Below are 22,622 nucleotides of genomic sequence, written 5' to 3' on the forward strand. Positions count from 1 at the left end.
TAGAATGGCTCAACCAGAGTACCCTGTGACATCTTATATTTTCCATTTACTTATTATAAATGTTTATTGAAGCTACAACATGCATAGTACTAGATCAGGCATTGTAAAGGGGATGTGGACAAGTACAATACTGTAAAATACAATTCCTAGTGTATAATCTAGGAGAGAAGCAAAATAGTGCTTCAAAAAGTATAAATAGTACCAAATGAGTAATGATAATAATATATAATATTTATTTATGTAAAGGCATTTACAATTCAGACATTAATTATGTTAATATTTTACCTGTACATAATGTTATTTACTAAAGTACTTCCATTTTTCGACTGTGTATGGCCAGTATGTAGTTCCCTTGATCAGAGCTAAGAACAATGAAATTCATTTTCTCAGCCATCATTATAGTTCAGAAAAGACCTCATGGAATAGAAGATTCTTCAACAAAGCTTTGAAGAAGATAGGAATTGGTTATGAAACAGGTGGGCCCTGGGACTCCAGACAGAGGGCCAAGAGTGCCGGAAGGAATGGTGTGTTCTAGGGTTAGGAGTGTGCACAGTAACAGTAGCTTGGCTAGACAGGAGATTGGAGAGTAGAGGCATCTGTACACTAAGGAATATAAACTTTATCTTGAGAGTTCAAGAGGAGTCAGTGAAGGATCTTAAGTAGGTGGGTGGTAAGATCAGCTTTTCTTTTTTAATATATCATTCCAATCTACTGTGAACAAATGTGAATAATGGATTGAAAGAGGACAAAACAGGAGGCTATTTCAATACATGTAATTGAAATTATATGATTCAGAGCTCTAGAGAAAGATGCAGGCTTAAGGTCATTGAACAGCACGCAGTGGATGAGACACAGCCAAGGAGAATGTGTACTGTGATGACAGGCCTAGGACAGAGCACCGAAAACAGCCATGTTTAAGGAAGTAGAAGAAAGAAGCCTACAGACAGGGGCAGAAAGGTTGATACAGGACTAGGAGAGGGTTGTGCTATGGAAACTAAAGAAGGATAGAGGTTCTAGAAAAAAAAGCAGTTTATAGAGATCAAATGGCTTCTAGGGAATTAGTCACACAAGCTGTTGTCCTGGCCTGAAACAGGTGGCATATTTAAAAGGGGGTATGGGAGAGGGGCTAATGAAGGAACTGGAAGGCCAGCACAGGATGGGGGCCCCCAAGAACTAACGACCACAGAATCAGTATGACCCCCACAGGCCTGACCTGGAGACATGGGTAGCCATAGACGAGCATTGCCAGAAGACCCCGTGTCCTCGGCGGAGGAGCCCAGCACAGTGGAAGCTAGAAGACTAATGATCAAAAACGTCTTTTGAGAAAGAGAAGCAGTGAAGGTTTTTAATCAGGGACTGATTTTTTTAAGACTATTTGAGAGAGAGAGCAGGAGAGGGGTGTGGGGGAGGGGCAGAGGAAGAGGGAGAAGCAGACTCCCCTCTGAGCAGGGAGCCCGATGTGGGGCTCGATCCCAGGACCCTGAGATCATGACCTGAGCCAAAGGCAGACGCTTAACCGACTGAGCCACCCAGGCGCCCCCATCAGAGACTGATAAAATCCTCTTTGTCATTTTAGAAAGATAATTGGTGTGAATGTTGGAGAATGAAAAGGATGGAAAGAAAGTGAAGGCAAGGGAACAAGAGAAGATTAATGGGATGATCCAAAGGATAGATCATTACTGTTTAAACTGGAATAGTACTGTTTTGTACAGTGAGGAAATGATAGGTCTGTGAAGGAATAGAAATACTTTGAGTGGTGAGAAGGAAAGGATGAGAGAAGGAAAGATGCAAACACCTTTTCACAGCACAGAGAACTGATGTAACAGAGAGGATTTAAGAATGTTGACCAGATAAAAGTATGAAATGTGGAGCATGGAGTGATTAATGGCAGGAAAATCAGGAGGTATCCAGCCATGAACTTAAAAAGACTTACGGTTAAAAGGATAGTAGTAGTGAAATCGACAAGAAAGATAGAAGGAAAAGACATTTCATGGAAATAGACTATGGAAATTAGATTATGAATTTGGTGTATGATGGGATAAAGAAAACGAAAAAAAGCAAAAAAGATCAAAAGAAGCTGAAATTTTGAGTCTTGATAATTGAGGGAATTTGTTGACTTTAAAAATAAAAAGAAACAATGAAGCAGTATAAGTTTGGCAAGATATTGCTAAATTTCATTGCAGGCATCTGAACTGAGGGGATAAATATCCAAGTAGAAATGTATAAAAACATTTGGACCTAAAATGAAATGAGAGATCCAGGCTATAGAATACACTTGAAAGTCATGATTGTATATGTTGTTGCTTCATTTTTATATGTAGTTCTGTCTCCCCAAGCAGAACGGGATATTCTAGGGATCAGTGGCTAAACGGTACACGCACAGGTATTCCCTGTAGTTCCTGGCTCAGTGCTGCGCATGTTGGAGGCGTTCAATAAATACTACAAGTGGAGGAACATCCCTGACATACGTGGACACTCCTCCGAGAGTATGAACTTGACCTGAAGTCAGTAGACGAGGAGACTGGTCAGAGGGCATTCCAGCCAGGGGAGCAGGTAGCGTGGGAAAGGGCGTGCTGTGTTGAGGGCGCTGAACGTAGCTCAGTCCCGCTAGCGTGCACCGTGAGAAGGGGACTTGTGAGCAGAGAGGTTGCTTGGAAAGGAAGCCATGAGTTAACTCAGGAAGAGCCCCGTTAAGGAGTTTGTCCTACAGATAATGACGGAAGCAAGCATTCAACATTTATACTTTAGAAGTACTGCGAGAACGAGAAGGAGTAGGGTACCACTAAAGGTGGGAAATAGCTAAGGTGATACTTCAGTCAATAAAAATGAAGACTTCTTGAGAGTCGTTTAGGAGGAGAATCAACAGGATTTGGTGACTTTAAGAACTGGAAGGTGTTCAGGAGGAGTGAAGCATGCCTGGAGACCAGGATTGGTCAGTTAACAGGTAGTGAAACCATAAGAACTATTAGGGAAGGAGAGGTGTGAAGGAGGGAGTGCCTGGCAAAAGGATCGTAAGTGGCAAGTCTGAGGCACTTAGGGGATATTTCCGAGCCAATTTCTCATGGTAAGAGCTCTCAGCCACAGATCTAGATATGATAATTGCCAATGAATGGATGAAGTTAAAGACATGGTTCCTGAGTTCACCTAAACAGTGAAACTCCCAGTTGGGCTTCAGTTAGAGGACAGAAAACATTTCACTGCAACAGGCAAGCAGGAGGGATCCTTTGTGCCAGGAGGCACATCACAAAGCAGTCGTCCCCACACATGACAGCTCAGCTACAAGGAAACAAGATCACAGGGTGGGTGGGTGCCTCCCTGGCTAGAAACCCCATGTTCCAAACAGGAACCAGTATTCCTGGCAATGGCTCCATATGGATCACACCTAGGTCCATGAGAGAGACACGTCCAGTAATAAGAATTTCCACACTCGGGGAAAACCACAGCTGTAGCTTCGTGCCAGCTATCTGGGGTTGATTCAGTCCCCTAGATTACACAGAGCATGGTTAGATAAGCAAAAAAGAGCGTCACATAACTCTCAAAAATTCCAGCATAATAAAAAAAGTGAATTCTTTAGCTCAACAGTACACCTTGTAAAAACTCACCAAAGTGTATAGTTGTTTTGCTAATTTAGATGAAAGTGCAAAACTTTACTGGATTTCAATACATTAGCACTTTTTTTAAGTTTTCATTTCTTTATTTGAGAGAGAGAGAATGAGCAGTGGGGAGGGGCAGAGAGAGAGAGAGAGAGAGAGAGAAGCAGACTCCCGCCTGAGCAGGAAGTCTGATACAGGACTTGATCTCAGGACTCTGAGATCATGACCTGAGCCGAAGGCAGTTGCTTAACCAACTGAGGCACCCAGGCGACCCAATACATTTGCTTTTACACCAAAACTTTACATATTAAAACTGGAATTCTGTCAGTATCTTTTTAACAGAATTACCTGGAGTAAGGAGATAAAATAATTATATCTCTTTTGACCTGTTGGAAAGGTTTTTTTTTTTTTTTTTTTTTAGTTTTTAGTTTTACAAGTATATTTAACAGCAAGAGTTAAATATAATTTTATATTTATAAAGCAAGAGTCCATTTCAATGTTTAGCTACTCTCTGGATTTTGAAAGCAAAGTACCAAGTCTTAATAAGATAGTGCCCACATAGATGAGCTTCCCCTGAGGGCATGGAGACCAACAGATTGAGTGCATCTTGATGATGCTTGAGATTTGTCTTGCAATGTTAGGTTAAGCAAATCACATTAATTTTCTTTGGAACTTAGTCTCCCAGCACTTATTGTGATTACAAAGTATTTACCAGATATTTAACGAGGAGCTTTGTTTGTGAAAAAATACCATCTAACTCAAAAACACTATTGATGTGGAACACCAGATTACACTGTGTAGCAGTCAGTTCCTTAGGATTTTTTTTTTAATTGTGGGTTATTTTCTGATTCTCATTTTTGGGGTTCTTAAATCTTAGCAAGCATCGCCAATAATAAATACCAAGAGTCCATTTTACCTTTTTTTTTTTTAAAGTTGCAGCAATTGTCTGTTATGATAAAATAATGATTAGGGATGGAGCTCTGAGTGCCCAGAAGGGAATCCGTACCAGTTGTTAGTCTGCTTTGTCTTATTTAGGAGCCACCACATTTTTTCCCCACTGTTAATAACCAAGATAATTAAGTTAGAAGGTGGCCATTTTGTTATGCTTATGAGACTACAGTTCTCAATTTTGGGTTAGAGGTTTGGCTTCTATAAAAATGTTGTTTTAAAATACATTTTGAATTATAAGAACAAAAGAATTTTTTTGTACTTTTGTTTCATTTAATTGGAATAATTTTCAAGTTTCTGCAAATAGGGTAATTGTAAATTTAAAGCATTAAGCTTTATTGGTGAATAATGTATATATTCCCATTCCAAGAAATATAAGTGAATGACATTGAAATAGTCTTTAAAGTTTACTATAAAAAAGAAATTCCAGCATATAAAGGACAAGCGAAGAAAGGAGCTCAAGAAAGAACTGGAGAAGGAACAACTGGAGAAGTAGGAAAATAACCAGGAAAGCACAATGACATGCAAACCAAGGGAATTAAAGTCAGAAAGACAGAGGTCCAGAACTGTCTGTTTTTAGTAAATTGCGAGCAAAAGCAGTACCTCAGAGCCGCGGGAGGAGGCCGGACAGCAGTGGCCGAGGAAGTCTCGGGGGTGAAGGCGGTATAAGTTTAGAGTACTCCATGGGGAAGGGAAGATGATAGACATTTAGAGGGAATTTAGAGTAATAAAAATTCCAAATCATTTAGTATAAAAGTAATGTGCATTTTTGTATACAGGTTTTCCTTACTCACAGGTTTCTCTTTCTGCATATCAATTATTATCCTATGTGTTATCAGATATTTTCAATAAAAAAGCTCTTTATTGCTAGGGATGAAAGTATAGGCTATTTTTCACTCAACACTGTACATTTCCTTAAAGTCTTAGAAGAGATGAAGTGTCAGAACAACTTTGACTTCCTGTAGCACACAAACATAGAGTTAGCATTATCCAAATCTGTGCTAGGACCACTACGTAACATACGTCATTCTGTTTTATGAGAGATGATCTCCATTTTAAATTAGAGTACATAGTTTTCATTGATTATTGTAATGCACTATTTTGACTATGACTATCTACACCTATCTGTATGTATACACACACACATAAATGTTATATATTTGGAAAACAACAAATGTATAGAATTTACAAAGAGAACACTATGGCTTACTTATAAAATGTTGAATTTCTCCCTACAGATAACTAACAGTATTAAATAATGTGTATGAAAATGCTTTGTAAATTATAAAATGCTATACAAATATGAAATATTGGAATATTAAGGATCAGGTGTTAATAGAAATACGTGTACTATTTATTTAAAATATGATTAAGCTACAATACTGATAAGCTGTCATCGCATTAAAAATCCATTATATGTGGCATATAAACCTAAAATGTGTTAAGGAATAAAGTAATGGCAGGAAACAGGCAGCATCCAAAGTCGTTGATTCTATCAGTACTCGTAAACAATTGTTCCAATGTGGAAAATATTAGGGGCAGATAAAAAATAATTTAAGATGTTGGTAATGTGATCATCTAAAGGCAAAAAATTGTATGAAAACCTAGAGGGCATTCAATGCTAAAGGCTCAAGACAATCAGAGAATATATCCATATGAAAATAGAAGCTGCCTCAGGAAATAATGAGATATAAGAATATTAATAAGGGACTAACATTAAAAATACAAGTAATCAGCCTTCCATCACAACCAGATACTTATCACAAATATAATATACTTCACCCTTCTGATAGATGTAAGGTAAAAGAAGCTATATTTTCCCCATATTAAATTTTTATACTTTAAAATGATATTATCAGATATCTATCTCCAATATCCATGTATTTGTGGTAACACAGTTGATCCTGAACCACATGCAACCCTGAGAAATCTGGCCAGAGCTGAGCAGTGATCTGTTTGACCTCTATTTTCCCTTTGTACCAGTAATTTAAACCAGATTTTCTAGCCCATATTTATTATCTCTATGACTACGAGACTTCTAAGAGGTGAAAATACTCTTGAGAGGAATCAGAAAAGGGGAACGTGAATAAGCTACATACATTTCTCAGCACATGTGAGCGGACACTGGTTGGTCAGAAGAACACATGCATGGACCCTCAGGACAAAAATATACTATGAATCAAAAGCCTAGAGGCAGCCTAATGAGCGTCAACAAGAAGAACATCTTAATAAGGCTGTCTCTCTACCTGCCTGTCCAAATGCTTTTCCACCTGTGCAGATCCATTCCTGCCTGTCCAGCTGTCTCCACACCTTATCCCTACTTAACCGATGAGCCGTCTCCTCCACGGGCCCTATTGCTACCCCACCATTCCCAGGCTCTTCCTGGCTATCCAGCTGTTTCTGCCCCCCACCAGCCCCAAAGCCTGCCTGTCCGTCCACCTGTCCCTGCTGCTCTTCCAAAGACCTCTTTACCAGCCCCGTTACTGTCCTACCCAGTCAAGTATCTTCCTCACCCTCCAGCCCCAGTTACCCCCAGCTTCTCCAGCAGTTTCCCGCATCTCCCAGGCCCAGTTCCTTCTGGCCCAGCTGACCATCTGCCCCACCCACCCCGAAGTTCCACAATCATCCCTCCTCCTGACTCACAGAGCAAGTTATTTTACAAAACTTTCGGACCCAAACATTTCCCTCCACAGAGCTGTACTCCAGCCATTCTAATGCCTGCCCTCATGCATCGTTCCCTTCCAGCTCCACTGGTTGTTTCCCCAACCCCTTGGGAAGCTGTCCCCATTTTGAAGCCTTCCTGTTTACCCAGTCACCCCCCTCATCAACCAGTCCCCACTCTTTCTGATATCAGCCTGTTCCCTGAACACCCTGCTACCTTGGATTCTTTTTGGTCAGTCCAGCAGTCTGTTCCACAAAGCGCCACATTGTCCGATCTGCCCCAGGCCCTCGTGGACCAACCCCCTGCCTCAGCTCGCTCCCACCCGCCTCCCTGTCGCTCCCCGGGCTCTTCTTCGTCTTCCACGCCTGCTTCCTCCCCTGGGCGGGCCTCCTCCCCACCCCTTGCCTCTTCCTTACCCGCCCCTCCTGCCTCTCCGTCCTGACCCCTTTCGCCTGGCCCTCTCTTTTCCTCTCCCCTGCATACAGCTCCCTCTCCAGTCCATCCTGTGTCTTCCTCCTCTCCCCTGTGCTTTACTCTCCCTCTCCTCCTACTTCCCCATCTTCTTCTACTTCTGTTCATCCCTCAATCCTCCTCACGGGGGAAGAAAGTAGAGAAGAGAAGAGAAGCAAGTGGAGTAGAGAAGAAAGAAATAGAGAAGAAAAAGTTGAGAGACGTCAACTTTAAAGGTAAATAAACTGGGTTTATTAGATATTTTGTAGATTTAGCAATATTTTGTTTGGGCAGGGTGACCGAAGGGGAAGGCATCTGTGAGAGTAGGAAAGCCTAAAAGGCAGAGAGAGAAACCTACTCTCAGCATTCAGGAACGTGTGCGAAATACCTGCTTGCTCTCTGTGACCGTAGACTCTGTGGTCACAAAAGGATGGGCTGGAATCTAGTAACCGTTGGCCTTGACCATTCCAGTTCGTCCAAATCAAGATATATATGTGTATTGGAGATAGGTATATGTTACATGTGGCCATGTATCCTCCAAACATTTTTATCCTCATTAAAATAGGAGCAATCGAAGTGAGTTGGGACTAAATGCTCTTGGGAATCACACTGCTGGGTGTATACAGCAGCAGTCCGCTCTTTGATATGCTTCCTTCCCACCCCCCAGAACAGTGCTCCTCGCTCTTTGCTTCTCACTCCGTACATGTGCTGAAATAGAACTAGCTAGACGTTTCCAGAAGATGCAGAATTCTAATAGAAAATGGCGTCACCCACTGATAACCTGTGGGTGGCACTTTAGCACACTACAGGCAGACCCTGCACTAAAGATACCCCTTGTGTGGCCTGAAAACCATGCTGGTATTTGTGATACAACTGAAAACATTGTGTATTTTCTCCACCGTCAAGGAAGAGCCAGGCTTCCAAACCTAGTTAAGTAGGATGGAGATTCCTGCCTGTCCCAACAGGCAGTTTTCGTATTTTCTATCTGCTTGACTCTTCAACCAGCTTTATTTGGGTTACGGGAATACCTACCAGCTATAACATCATCTCAGAACTAAGGGTAGCGCAGCACATTTTTATCCAGATGGGAATGCTCTTACAGAACTAAGGAATGACTCTACGTATCTACAGGAATTCCTTCTACATCTGTCCCAAACAATAGAGAAATAGGACTTAATAACCAAAGCCATGAATAATTGGGCATTCCTACATGAAGGTGGAGTGCTTTATTGGCACTATAATCCCACAACCATTTTTATTCTACTATTGACTGCCTTAAATTCCCATTCTAATACCCTTAAATGGGATTATCTGAACACGCACCCACACACACCCATACAACATAAATGTGTCATTTGTATAGATAGACTGAGGTTAACTTTATTTAAATGTACTAAATATTTTTTATGTATGGTTCACAGAGCTATAGATAATGCCTTGCCTTCATCATTGTCAAAAAATGGTCACAAGCATCAGAAACATCTCTTATCCAAAATCAGTTGTGGTAAAGAAATGAAGGAAAACAACAGGGCAGACTTGGCTACTAACAAAGATGCGTTCCAGCTTAAACTGGAAGAAACTCAGAAACTCCTAGAAGATCAGCATCTAAGCAGTTTGCAAGTATGAAACTATAAATATGTCAATAATATTTTAGTATCTAGTAATTCTGTCCCGTCTCTGCAGTGATCTACACTAGAGGAAAGTATGCCATTAACCAAGGGTAGGGTGTGAATGAGTCAACACAAATTCATCACAGATACTACAGAAATAACTGTTTAGAGTTTTCTACCTGTTGCTCATCTTTCACTCTGCCCTCTCTATTCTTTTTCCATCTCTCATATTTGGAAAAATGTGCTCTATGAATGTTATTTTCTGATTAAACATGAAAGCTATTTAAAACTACAATGTAATATAACTATCATTGTTAGAGACTGGATTATAAAAAGCATCCTGAAAATTATAATACATGTGGACATTAGGTTCTTAATGAAAATATGTCACAATTAACTAGAGATGGCATTTCTGTTCTATCTCTGGTCATCCACTCACTTCGTTTTTTTCCCCCAAAAAGTATGGATTTCAGCTGATTTTCCTGAAATGTTCATGCACTTTATTTTTCATGAGTAATTACACACATTTATGAGATTCTTAGTAGGCTGAGATCAAGATTAAATTCATGACCTTGACCCGATTTATCCAGTAACTAAGTAATAAAGACAAGGCTTTAAAAAAAAAAAAAAAAAGGAAAGCAGAAGGCTTCTTCTGGCTATGATGAAATGCCTTCCTACCATAAATAACTATAATTCTGAATAAGATATATGAAACAGCTGTTTTTAGACATCGGACAACAGGCAATATAGGATATGATCTTTAAAAAAGGAAAACAAATGAGATAAACCCTATAATCACATAGGCTTTCTACCCGGATGTATTCTTTGGACAAGCCTGAAAAAAAATCCACACCCCCTGCAAAGGCACATCAACATTAAGTTACACGGCACAGGGAATGTAGTCAACGGTGTCATGTGGGGACAGATGCAGCCACACTTGTGGTGAGCCCAGCATCACTGTGTTGTACACCTGGAACTCACGTAACATTGTGTGTCAACCACACTCAAATTTAAGAAATTATTTTGAAAAATTTGGAAAATTTATCTAGAGGGGGAAAAAAGATCCATAGCAAGTGGGTGAACAAAGGTAAGACAGACCACATTAACTTCAGGCCAGAAGACAGTGAAGCATTTTTAAAGTTCTGATATCAGAAAACTCCTGGCCTAGAATTCTATATCCAGCTAGCAATATCCTTCTGGAACGAAGGCAAAATAGACATCTTCAAACAAACAGGAGCTGAACACCACGGCACTCCACCAGCATCTGCACAATAAGAAATGCCCCAGGAGTTTTTCAGGAGGATGAAAACTCAGCTCTGTACTGATAGCAGATTAGTGGTAGTTAGTGGTGGGTTGGTGTGGACTTCCAGCAGATGGAAAGGTTCTACGGATTGTTTGATACCGTGGGTATGGGTGAATAATTTGTCAAAATCCATCAAACTATACATTTAAAATGGATGCATTTGGTAGATAAGTCTACCTCAATGACGATTTTAAAACTGAAACACAGAGTATAAACTAGTACAGTCTGCATATCAGTAACTTACAAGCAAAAGTTAAATCTGATCATAATGTCTCATTTCTTAGTGATGAGAAAAAATCTGGGGGGAAAGGTATAGTTTGGTGAAATCAGAAGTTGCTAAACTTCTTTCCAGGTGCTTCGGGGTATGAGGCCTTCACAGACCCGTAACAACAAAAATCTTAGAGCCATGAATATTACACATACCATCTAGAAAGACCCTCAAACCCAGATTTCTACATCTCATTAGATGTCATCTCAAAGAAGCCCTCGAGGATTTCCTTATGTTTGTCTATTAAAGCAGCTCAGCTGCACAAACAGGCATTGACAGAGTGTGCTCTGTTTTGTTCTCCTGATCAGGCTGAGTGACCATCACTTTCAAAAGACATCAGAGCACTGAGGATGTGATAAGTACGTGGTAAATGCTAGTAATAGCAAACTCTCATAATCGTTTTCAAAAGTTATTGCGTGATAATATATCAATAAGCGTTAACTATACAAACTAAAGTAGTTTTATTCTGTAATTGATTTCCTGGGTTTCTTCATTTATTCTTGGGCTAGAAAAATCATATATTTTTGTTTAGTATCAGAATATTTAAATTTTCTAAAATTTGCAAAAAATCTTAAGGGACAGTCATTTCCTTTCTTTTGAGTCCATTTAACTTTTTGACGAGATTTACAATCTGAAATCCTCTTGAATATATTTATTTATATGTGATACAAATTAATGCAGGTATATATGGTATATATGAGAAATTAGAAGTATCTTTAAACACATACCACACTTTGAAGTGATCATGAAATTTTATTAAAGACCGATAAGTTCCATGAAAGTTCATTGAAATAGTGATGAGAACGTCTGAAATTCATAGAAATTATTGCTGTCCTAAGTCTCAAAAAAGGACTCATTAAAATCAGCAATTGTCAATTCTATATCCTCATTAGAATTGCCTGGAGTACTTTAAAATAAAAATACAAATACATGGACCCCATCTGAGCATTAAATCAGCAGGACCCACACGTAGTTATTTCTACAAAGCTCTTCCTGTGATTATAACATGCAGTCAGAGTGTAGAACCCCACAGTGGAGGCCATGAGACTACCTGGTCTCAGAAGATCAACTCTACCAACGGGAAACTCACATTAGGGTCACAGAGCTTTCAGGAGCCTCATTCAAGTCCAGTGAAGCTTTCAAGGAAAAAATATTCTTTGTAAATAACTATTTTTCAGAATTTCACATGGTGTTATAAAACCTTCAAGAAACTCAATACTCCAAATGGAATAGCAGTTAGTAAAATTATTTTCTAAGCAATAACCATGGCTGGAATAATTAGGTACTTACTTTAGGTATAGAAATTAAGGCAAACACAATTTATTGTCAGTCTTTTTTGACTCCCTCTTCTTCACTCTGAGGACTACTCCAGGGATATAGATTATTTAGATGCACTGTTTATAGTCATACTACTTTATTTTATATGACAAGGACAATAGGACTCAGTAACAGTGGTGTGTCGAATCATTAATTTTGGTGTTTAAAAAGTTCTAAGCTATATAACAATGTTCCTTTTTTTTTTCCTCTTTCAGAAATTTTGTGATGAAGTTAATCAAATAACAAATTCTGAAACCCTCTCGAGTATAGACAGTCTTGAGGCTGGGGAACATGAAGAAATATATTTAACCCTTAACAAGGAGCCTTCCACATCAAACCAGAAGAATTTCATTTCTCTCAAATCAGTAAATCTGCAATCAACTAATCTAAGCTGCTTTGATGAAGACAAACTGTCATTCTCTAAAACTCAGCATATAAATAATTGGCTCATAAATGTAAATGATCCAAATACTCAGACTGTCACACCTTTCTCAGATATTTTAAGTAATCCTAATGTTCTGCCTTCTTGTGAATGTTTTAATGGTAAAGAACAAAATCCACCTGTGGAAAGAGTGACAAATAGTGCTAATAATTCAGTAGCCTTTGTATATAGTCCACCCATATTTATACAAGACGGAAAAAGCAAAGAGGTCTCTGAAACTAGCCCTGTAAGGGCAACTGACTCCTCTTCTGGAACATTCAAAAGGGAGAGACCATTTGTTACTGAGAGCCCAACATTTAAATTCAGCAGAGTCTGGACCACTCCAGATTGTCTAACACAGGAAATGGCTGCGTTTTCAGACCAAGGGAACAATTCCGAATTAACACAAGAAAATAGAACTGCTTCATTTGTACCTATGGCAACACGTATAGTTTTGCCATGTAATACGCAGTCAGCTAGGCCTTTACCAAAGAGCAGTCTACATATAAAAGAAGTCGACCCGGTGCAGTGTTCTGATAAGTTAGGAGAATTGACAAACGTTAAAGGTGAGAAGTTAAAATATTTTCATCGTAATAAGGAAGAGTTGCCTTTGTTTTCAGATGATTTTCAAGTTGCCTATATACCTCACAACTCTGATTCAAATGATAAAAAACACAAAATACCCCAAACACCAACGTCAGCGTCTAACATAATTTCTAACTGTGACTTAGTGGGTCAGCACAAGAAGATGAAATACAACATTCATGAGAGAAATGGTGTGAGGTTTCTGAAAAGTATTTTAAAAAAAGAATCTAAATACGAACACAATTGTTTTAAGGCACTAGTTATAAACCATAGCTTTAAGTTAGGAAATCAAAAAGCAGCAGCTATCAGAGATAGTATTGAATTAACAAAAGAAAAAGGTACAGAAATTCCAAAGACTATTAAAAAACTGAGGTGGTTTGATGAAACTGGAGATACAGAAAAAAATGCTGCAGACCATCATTCATTGAGGAACAGAATAGAACTATCTCAGCAGCGGTCTCAGCCTTTCCACGTTCAGACTAAAAGTGGTGCTGCCAGCCTTGCAATTAGAGTTCCTGCCCTAAGTGCTGTAGATTCTGCTGATGGAACGAAGCCCAAGGAGGGTTCTGTCTCGGACAATGTCGCTGCTTTAGGAGAAGCTGGGACAGACCATGTGCCTCTGAATTGTTTTATGCCTTCAGGTTATAACGTTGCTAAAGAAGCCTGGCCACCCTCAGAAAAAGAGGGCAGTCAACCCCCTCTGCAAAGTGGCGGTTCTAAAGCTCAGAAAGCAAATCCACCACAAGGTGGTACAAGAGTAATCCGCAGAACAAGGTCTGCTCAGGTGCAGTCCGCCTTCGTGTGCACACACACAAAAGGCACTGTCCTTCGGCCCCAGTCCGAGAGCAGAGCCAACAGACTTCTCCGAGCTCAGGGTAGACGGATCGTGCCTCATCCTCCTAGGTCTCCGTCACATAGTAGGAGTAGTAAAAATGTACAAGCGTCTCCGTGTCAGCCAGTAACACTTGAAGATTCCCAGAACGTGATTACGAGTCACCATTTTCATTCAAAGCATGTGCTTCCAACAGAACACAGGTTCAATCACTGGAATCAGGAGAGTCATTTTCCACCTGCAGCTGTTTGTTCGGACTCTGTCACTGTGATGCCTTCTCTACCGTATTGTTCTTCTGAGTGCCAAACTTTAGCAAAAGTAAATGGTTCAGATGGCACTCGAGTGGTGCCCCAGCAAGGTGGGACTTCACATTGCACCCACAGATGTCCTGTTTACGAAGAAAGCCATCCCTCTGTGACTCTGAGAACTGCTCGAGAAGAATCTGTTCCCTTGTGGAAGAGACAGAATAATATTCCGGGCCAAAATGAAAAGGCTGCTGGTAAGAACATACATTTATTTTTATAAATAAATTGTACAACATTTTAAGTTCCTGTGAAATTTTTCTTATTGAGGTACAGCAGTGTGCACCCTGTAGATACGATATTAAAGAATAAGTTAGCGGTACGGAAACAGTCTGTCCCTGAACATTCTATCCTTGTCTGTCTAGCTGGAGCTTTTAAGAGAACCACCCAGCCCTCACTCAACTAAAATTAGAAACTTGCCAGCCTCCATTTTTTTCTCTTGTTAGTTTAAAAGAGGGAGGACAAAGAGTAGGGTCTGATTTTTACCCCATTATCATTCTGCCATTACATTACCCCAATATCCTAGTCACAATTTCTGTCAAAATAAGCACAGTGGAAAATATTTTTTAATTATTCTAAATAGGTAAATAAATGTGGTTATAATACCTTATTTTATTTTTCTTTAAAATGTTTGTTAAATTGGATAGTTATAAGCTAATGACAGGTGTGCCTAACCCTTCCACTCCCTTTCCAGAAGACTGGCAGCCCTACTTTTGTCCCCTATGTATGCTGGTTTTCATGTGGAGGAAAGGTGATGGTATTACTTTAAACAGTTTGAAGATTAGCTCCCCATAGAATGCCAGTTACCCTTAGTAGCTAACTAACGCCTCCTGAAGCTCTTTTCCTCTGGGGGAATGGTCTAGACGCCCATAAATTTCCTGCCAGTAGGAATCAGTTGCCTATCGAGGAATAGATAGGACTTGGGAAAAAATCGGAAAAGCTATTCTTTTCTTTTCCCAAAGATGTGAGTAAATACTAAGATGATGTAAAGAGGGGGTTAGTTTAAAATTTAATAGTCAAAGTCTTCTTTAATTAGACTGAGATTTTAAGGACAGGGGGCTTTTGTTGTAATTCATCACTGTCTCCCCAGGTCCTGGCACTTAGTAGTCACCCACACTTTTCTTAAATTGAATGGATGTAAGCCATATTAGCAGATGGGAAGCTAAATGCAAAGACTCTAAACTAAAAACTTTTAGTACTTGGCTACAAAAATCTAGATGTGTTTTTTTTTTTTTTTTCACTTTTCATCACATGTCCTCCTTCATCCCCACCAACTGTTTCACCCATCCCCCAACCCACCTCCCTTCTGGTGACCCTCAACGTATTCTTTATAGTTAAGAGTCTGTTTCTTGACAAAAACCTAGATTTTTTAAAAATTATTTTTCTCACTAAAGATTTTATTTCCTTTTAATCTAGGCATTTTACAATGTAACTTTAGTTTTCACACTACTTCCAAAAAAAAAAAAGAAAGCATCATATAGATTGAGTAAAAACCATTGTATGTATATATATATACCACATCCCACCAGTTCTCTATAGTTGAAGAGTCTGTTTTTTGGTTTGGTTTGTCACTTTTGTCTTCAGTTGTTCTGTTTCTTAAATTCCACTTACGAGTGAGATCATATGGTATTTGTCTTTCTCTGACTTATTTTGTTTAGCATTAAACTCTCCAGATCCACTCCTATGGTTGCAAATGGCAAGATTTCATTCTTTTTATGGCTGAATAATATTCCAGTGTATGTGTGTGTATCACGTCTTCTTTATCCCTTCCTCTATCAGTGGACACGTAAGCTGCTTCCATAATTTATTAGATCATATGGTAGTACAGATGAATGGATAAAGAAGAGGTGGTATATATACACAATGGAATATTATGCAGCCATCAAAAGGAATGAGATCTTGCCATTTGCAACGACGTGGATGGAACTGGAGGGTGTTATGCTGAGTGAAATAAGTCAATCAGAGAAAGACATGTATCATATGACCTCACTGATATGAGGAATTCTTAATCTCGGGAAACAAACTGAGGGTTGCTGGAGTGGTGGGGGGTGGGAGGGACGGGGTGGCTGGGTGATAGACACTGGGGAGGGTATGTGCTATGGTGAGTGCTGTGAATCGTGTAAGACTGTTGAATCACAGATCTGTACCTCTGAAACAAATAATGCAAGATATGTTAAGAAAAAAGAAAAAGAAGAAGATCGTATGGTAGTTCTATTTTTAACTTTTTGAGGAACCTCCATACTGTTTTCCAGAGGGGTTGCACCAGCTTGCATTCCCACCAACAGTGTAGGAGGGTTCCCCTTTCTCCGCATCCCCGCCAACATCTGTTGTTTCCTGTGCTGTTGATACTAGCCATTCTGACTGGTGTGAGGTGGTATCTCATTGTGGTTTTGATCTGCATTTCCCTGATGATAGTGATGTTGACCATCTGTAGGCCGTCTTTGGAGAAATGTCTCTTCATGTCTTCTGCCCACTTTTTAATTGGATTGTTTGTTTTTTGGGTGTTGAGTTGTATCAGTTCTTTATATATTTTGGATACTAGCCTCTTATTGGAAATGTCATTTGCAGATATCTTCTCCCGTTCAGTGGATGTGTTTTAGTTTTATTGATTGTTTCCTTTGCTGAGCAGAAGCTTTTTATTTTGATGTAGTCTCAATAGTTTATTTTTGCTTTTGTTTCCCTCACCTCAGGAGATATATCTAGAAAAATGTTGCTACAGCCAATATCAGAGAAATTAGTGCCTGTGCTCTCTTCTAGGAATTTTATGGTTTCAGTTCTCTCATTTAGGTCCTTAATCCATTTTGAGTTTATTTTTGTGTATGGTGTAAGAAGCTGGTCCACTTTCATTGTTTTGCATGTTGCTGTCAAGTTTTCCCAGAACCATTTGTTGATGAGACTTTTTCCCATTGCATATTCTTGTCTACTTTGTCGAAGATTAATTGACCACATAATTGTGGGTTTACTTCTGGGTTTTCTATTCTGTTCCATTAATCTATGTATCTGTTTTTGTGCCAGTACCATACTGTTTTGGTTGCTATGGCTTTCTAGTATATCTTGAAATCTGGGATTGTGATACCTCCAGCTTTATTTTTCTTTTTCAAGATTGCTTTGGCTATTTGGGGTCTTTTGTGTTTCCCTACACATTTTGCGATTGTTCTGGGTCTGTGAAAAATGCTCCTGACATTTTGATAGCAACTGCATTACATCTGTATGTTGCTTTGGATAGTATGGACATTTTAATAATATTTGTTCTTCCAACCAATGAACATGGAATATCTTTCCATTCATTTGTGTTGTCTTCAATTTATTCCATCAGTGTTTTATAGTTTTCAGAGTACAGGTCTTTCACCTCCTTGATTAAGTTTATTCCTAGGTATTTTATTCTTTTTGTTGCAGTTGTCAATGTGATTGTTTTCTTCATCTCTTTCTGCTACTTCATTATTAGTATATAGAAATGCAACACATTTCTGTCTATTGATTTTGTATCCTGCAACCTTATTGAATTCATTTATCAGTTCTAGTAATTCTCTGGTGGAGTCTTTAGAGTTTTCTATATATAGTATTATGTCACCTGCAAATACTGGAAATTTTACTTCTTCCTTACTGATTTGGATGCCTTTTATTTCTTTTTGTTGTCTAATTGCTGCAGCTAGGACTTCCAGTACTGTGTTGAATAAAAGTGGTGAAAGCAGACACCCTTGTCTTATTCTTGATCTTAGGGGGAAATCTCTGTTTTTCACCATTGAGTATGATGTTAGCTGTGGGTTTTTCATTTATGGCCTTTATTATGTTGAGGTACAATCACTCTAAACCTACTTTGTCAAGGGTTTTTATCTTGAATGGATGTACTTTGTCAAACGTACTTTTTCTGCATCTACTGAAACAATCATATGGATCTTATCCTTTGAATAAAGGATAACGTGGTATATCACAGTGATTGATTTGCAAATATTGGATCACCTTGCATCCTAGGAATAAATCCCACTTGATCTCAGAATGATTTTTTAATGTATTGTTGGATTCAGTTTGCTAATATTTTGTTGACGATTTTTGCATCTATGTTCATCAGAAATATTGGCTTGTAGTCCTCTTTTTTTGTAGTGTCTGCATCTGATATCTTTTGGTATTAGGGTAATGCTGGCTTCTTAGAATGAATTTGGAAGTTTACCTTCCTCTTCTGTTGTTTGGAATAGTTTGAGAAGAATAGGTATTAACTCTCCTTTAAATGTTTGGAAGAATTCACCTGTGAAGCCATCGGGTCCTGGAATTTTGTTTGTTGGGAGTTTTCTGATTATTGATTCAATTTTATTGCTAATAATTGGTCTGTTCAAACTTTCTATTTCTTCCTGCTTCAGTTTTGGTAGTTTATATGTTTCTAGTAATTTACCCATGTTTTCTAGGTTGTCCAATTTATTGACATATAATTTTTCATAATATGTTCTACAACCCTTGGTATTTCTGTGGTGTCAGTTGTTATTTTTCCTCTTTCATTTCTGATTTTGTTTATTTGAGTCTTCTCTCTTTTTCTTTTTTTTATGAATCTGGCTAGAGATTTATCAATTTTATTGTTTGTTTTTGTTTTTGTTTTTTTCAAAGAACCAACTCCTAGTGTCACTGATCTGTCCTATTGTTTACATATCATTTATTTCTGCTCTAATCTTTATTATTTCCTTCCTTCTGCTGTTTTGGGGTTTTGTTTATTCTTTTTCTAGCTCCTTTAGGTATAAAGTTAGGTTGTTTATTTGAGATTTTTCTTGCTTCTTGAGGTAGGCCTGTATTGCTATAAACTTCCCTCTTAGAACCATTTTTTAGGCATCCCAAAGATTTTGGACCATTGTGTTTTTATTTGTCTCCATGTAATTTTTGATATCCCCTTTGATTTCTTGGTTCACCCATTCATTTCTTAGTAGCATGTTATTTACTCTCCATGTATTTGTGTTCCTTCCAGATTTTTTTCTTGATTGATTTCTAGTTTCATAGGGTTGTGGTCAGAAAAGTTGTATCGTATGACTTCTGTCTTTTTTAATTTGTTGAGACTTGTTTTGTGGCCTAATATGTTATGTATTCTGGAGAATGTTCCACGAGCACTTGAAAAGAATGTGTATCCTGCTGTTTTAGGATGGAATGTTCTGAATGTATCTGTTACATACATTCTGGTCCAGTGTGTCATTCAAAGCCATTGTTTCCTTGTTGATTTTCTGTTTGAATGACATATCCATTGATGTAAGGGGGGTTTAAAGTCCCCTACTATTATTGAATTACAATCAAGTAGTTCCTTTTCGTTTATTATAAACTGTTTTATATATTCAGATGCTCCCATGTTGGATGCATACTTGTTGTATCTTCTTGTTGGATTGAATTCCTTCATGATTACATACTATCCTTCTTTGTCTCTTGTTACAGTCTTTGTTTTAAAGTTTATTTTGTTAAAATAAATAAATAATAAAGTCTAGGTTGTCATACACACACACACACATACATACATACATACATACATACATACATACATACATGCATACCTTGGCTTTCTTTTCACTTCCATGAATACAATAAGTGTTTTTCTATCCCTTCACTTTCAATCTGCAGATGTCTTTCTTTAGGTCTGAATGAGTCTCTTGTAGGCAGCATATAGATGGGTCTTATTTTTTTATCCACTCTGTCACCCTGTATGTTTTGATTGGAGTATTTAGTCCATTTACATTCAAAGTAATTATTGACAGGTATGTAGCTATTGCTATTTTGTTACTTGTTTTATGGTTGTTTTTGTAGTTATTCTCTGTTCCTTTCTTCTCTTGCTCTCTTCCCTCGTGGTTCGCTGGCTTTTTTTAGCGATATACTTGAATTTCTTTCTCTAAAGTTTTTTGCATATCTACTACTGGTTTATGATTTACTGGTAACCATTAGGTTTGTATCTGACAAATTCTGCATATAGCAGTCTATCTTAAGTTGATGGTCACTTAAATTTGAACCCATTTTTTCTTCCTCTGCCCTCTACATTTTAGGTATATGGTATCATACTTTACAACCTTTTAGTTTGTGGATCCTGTGACTGATTTTTATAGATATACTTATTTTTACTGCTTTTGTGGTTCCTGTTTTTCTTACTCCTACAGTGGAAAGGAAATGCCTATAAGATTCTGGAGTCCCCTTTAAAATTTCTTGTAGGGCTAATTTAGCGGTGAAGAATTACTTTAACTTTTGTTTGTTTGGGAAACTCTTTATCTCTCCTTTTATTCTGAATGATAGCCTTGCTGGATAGAGTATTCTTGGCTGTTTTTCTTTCAGCACTGTGAATATATCATGCCACTTTCTTCTGTCCTGCCAAGTTTCTGCTGAAAAATCAGCTGATAGCTTTATGGGATTTTTCTTGTACGTAACTGTCTTCTTTTCTCCTGCTGCTTTTAAAATTCTCTATCTCTACTTTTTGCCATATGTGTCTTGGTGTGGACCTCCTTGGGTTGATTTTTTGGGGGTCTCTCTGTGCCTCCTGGATCTGGATTTCTGTTTCCTTCCCTAGATTCAGGAGGTTTTCAGTTATTAATTCTCCAAATAAATTTTCTGCCCCCTTTTCTCTCTCTTCCCCTTACACTTGATGGTGTCACTGAGTTCCCTAAGTCTGTTTTCATTTTTTCTCTCTCTCTCCTGTTCAGCTTGATTGCTCTACATTACTCTGTCCTCCAGATCACTGATTTGTTCTTCTGCTTCCTCTGGTTTTTCTTCCATTCAGTGTATTTTTAATTTCATTTTTTGAGTTGATTGGCTCTTTTTTAGATTGTTTATATTGCCACTGTTTCCTTGTTGATTTTCTCTTTGGATGATGTACACAATTGATGTAGGGGGGGTATGGGACGCAGTGGGACTGGGGACATGTTGGGACCGGTGTGTGTGGTTATCTTTCCCTCTCCCTGGGGCAGGAGTCACTTTAGAGGGGTGCTGGCCCCTGTCAGCGCTGCCTGCACACTGACAGCCTGTGGCACATCTTCAGAAGGGCTCCAGCCAAGAGCCTATCGGAGGGGGCAGGACTGCAGGGTAACAGCAGGGTGGGGTAGGCAGTGTCAGCAAGGTTTGCACCCGTCCTCTGCAGAAGGAGGCCTGCAGCTGCCAGGACTGAGGCAGGCCAGGTTGGAGGGGCCAGATCCACAGAAGCACACAGGGCAGGACATGGGGTGTTAGGAAGGTTTGTAGATTGTGCTGTGGAAGGAGACCTGGAGCCAAGGCCTGGCTGGAGAGGGCGGGTCCACAGTGGGGCAGGTTGCTATGTTAGCAAGTTAGGTAGTGGGTGTTGGCCCCTGTGCTGGTTCCTGCAGGTGGCCTTGTGTTTTATGCTGTGGGGCAGGGGAGGGAAATGGTACCTGCCATCTACTTTGTTCCAGGAGGAGTCTCCCAATGATTCCAGCCCGTTAGCATATGCTCTGAAATTAGTAAACAAATCTCTCTCCTGTGTGCCCTAAGTGTTTTTCAAATTGCTACCTATGCTGTATCTCTGTGGGGCTATTCGTAGGCCTGTCTTTTTAAGGGTGGGGACTCAAGTTTCCTCTCACCTTCCCAGCTCTCCAAGCCCACTGATTTTTAAAGTTCCAGGTGGTAAGGCCCGCTAATTGTAAGAACTCGCAAAATTTGGCTCCTCTGGTCTTCAAAGCCAAATGTTCTGGTGAGTCATCTTCCCCATGTGGGCTTCCTGGTGGGAGGGTCTGTTTCCCTCCCCCTCTGAGCCCGTGAGTCCCTCTCTCCCAGGGACAGTCTCCCGGGTCCATCTAGTTCCCGAGCACATCTCCACCCTTCCTGCCCTCTTCAGTGTGGCCTGCTCTCTACATTTAGCTGTGGAGAGCCTTCTCTGCCAGGCTCCCGGTTATTTTCTGGGTTATTTACGCTGATGAGGGTGTTATCTAGTTGTATCCAGGGGACAGGCAAGGTAAGCCCAGGGTCCTCTTACTCCACCGTCTTCCCCAGAAGTGTCAGAAACTATGTATTAATTTACCTAAATTTTTAGAACTGAGTAGCCACAGATTTTTCAGTGATATCATTTTTTAAAAGTACATTGATCTATACAATTTGTAGAAGGTGTAGAGTAGCAAAGAAAGTCATTAATAAAATAGAGGATGGAATTAAGATTCAAGTCATCTTTACCAACTGAAATGATAAACCAAAAGTAATAAAGTTCAGTTTAGCAAAGATAACTAACTGCAGAGTCATGTATTTCCATTCAACTTACTTTTTAAAGTTTTTTAATTGTGAAACGTATCTTAGAAAATAAATGTGTGTAAAATATAGGAACAAATGAAGGGCTAATAATAACAGAAGAACTCTGTACCCACTGCCCAGTTCAGAAAT

The 22,622-nt window shown here is 39.1% G+C and overlaps 1 protein-coding gene across 4 annotated transcripts in view; it reads left to right on the top strand.

Annotated features, from left to right (window-relative positions):
* Positions 1-22,622, top strand: part of CEP126 (centrosomal protein 126) — a 96,360-nt gene that overhangs the window by 49,671 nt on the left and 24,067 nt on the right. For 3 of the 4 annotated variants that reach the window (XR_003517620.2, XR_003517621.2, XM_027581171.2), the window contains exons 5-6: positions 9,075-9,273; positions 12,367-14,488. Coding sequence is in view for 2 of the 4 variants with exons in the window: in XM_027581171.2 (XP_027436972.2) it covers positions 9,075-9,273; positions 12,367-14,488 (2,321 nt within the window). In the remaining 2 variants the exon portion in view is untranslated. Of the gene's footprint in view, positions 1-6,819; positions 7,890-9,074; positions 9,274-12,366; positions 14,489-22,622 lie in introns of all 4 variants that reach the window. The other variant, XM_027581173.2, reaches the window with a different exon arrangement.

Source organism: Zalophus californianus, chromosome 11 (genome assembly GCF_009762305.2).
Source record: "Zalophus californianus isolate mZalCal1 chromosome 11, mZalCal1.pri.v2, whole genome shotgun sequence".
Taxonomy (NCBI): Eukaryota; Metazoa; Chordata; class Mammalia; order Carnivora; family Otariidae; genus Zalophus; species Zalophus californianus.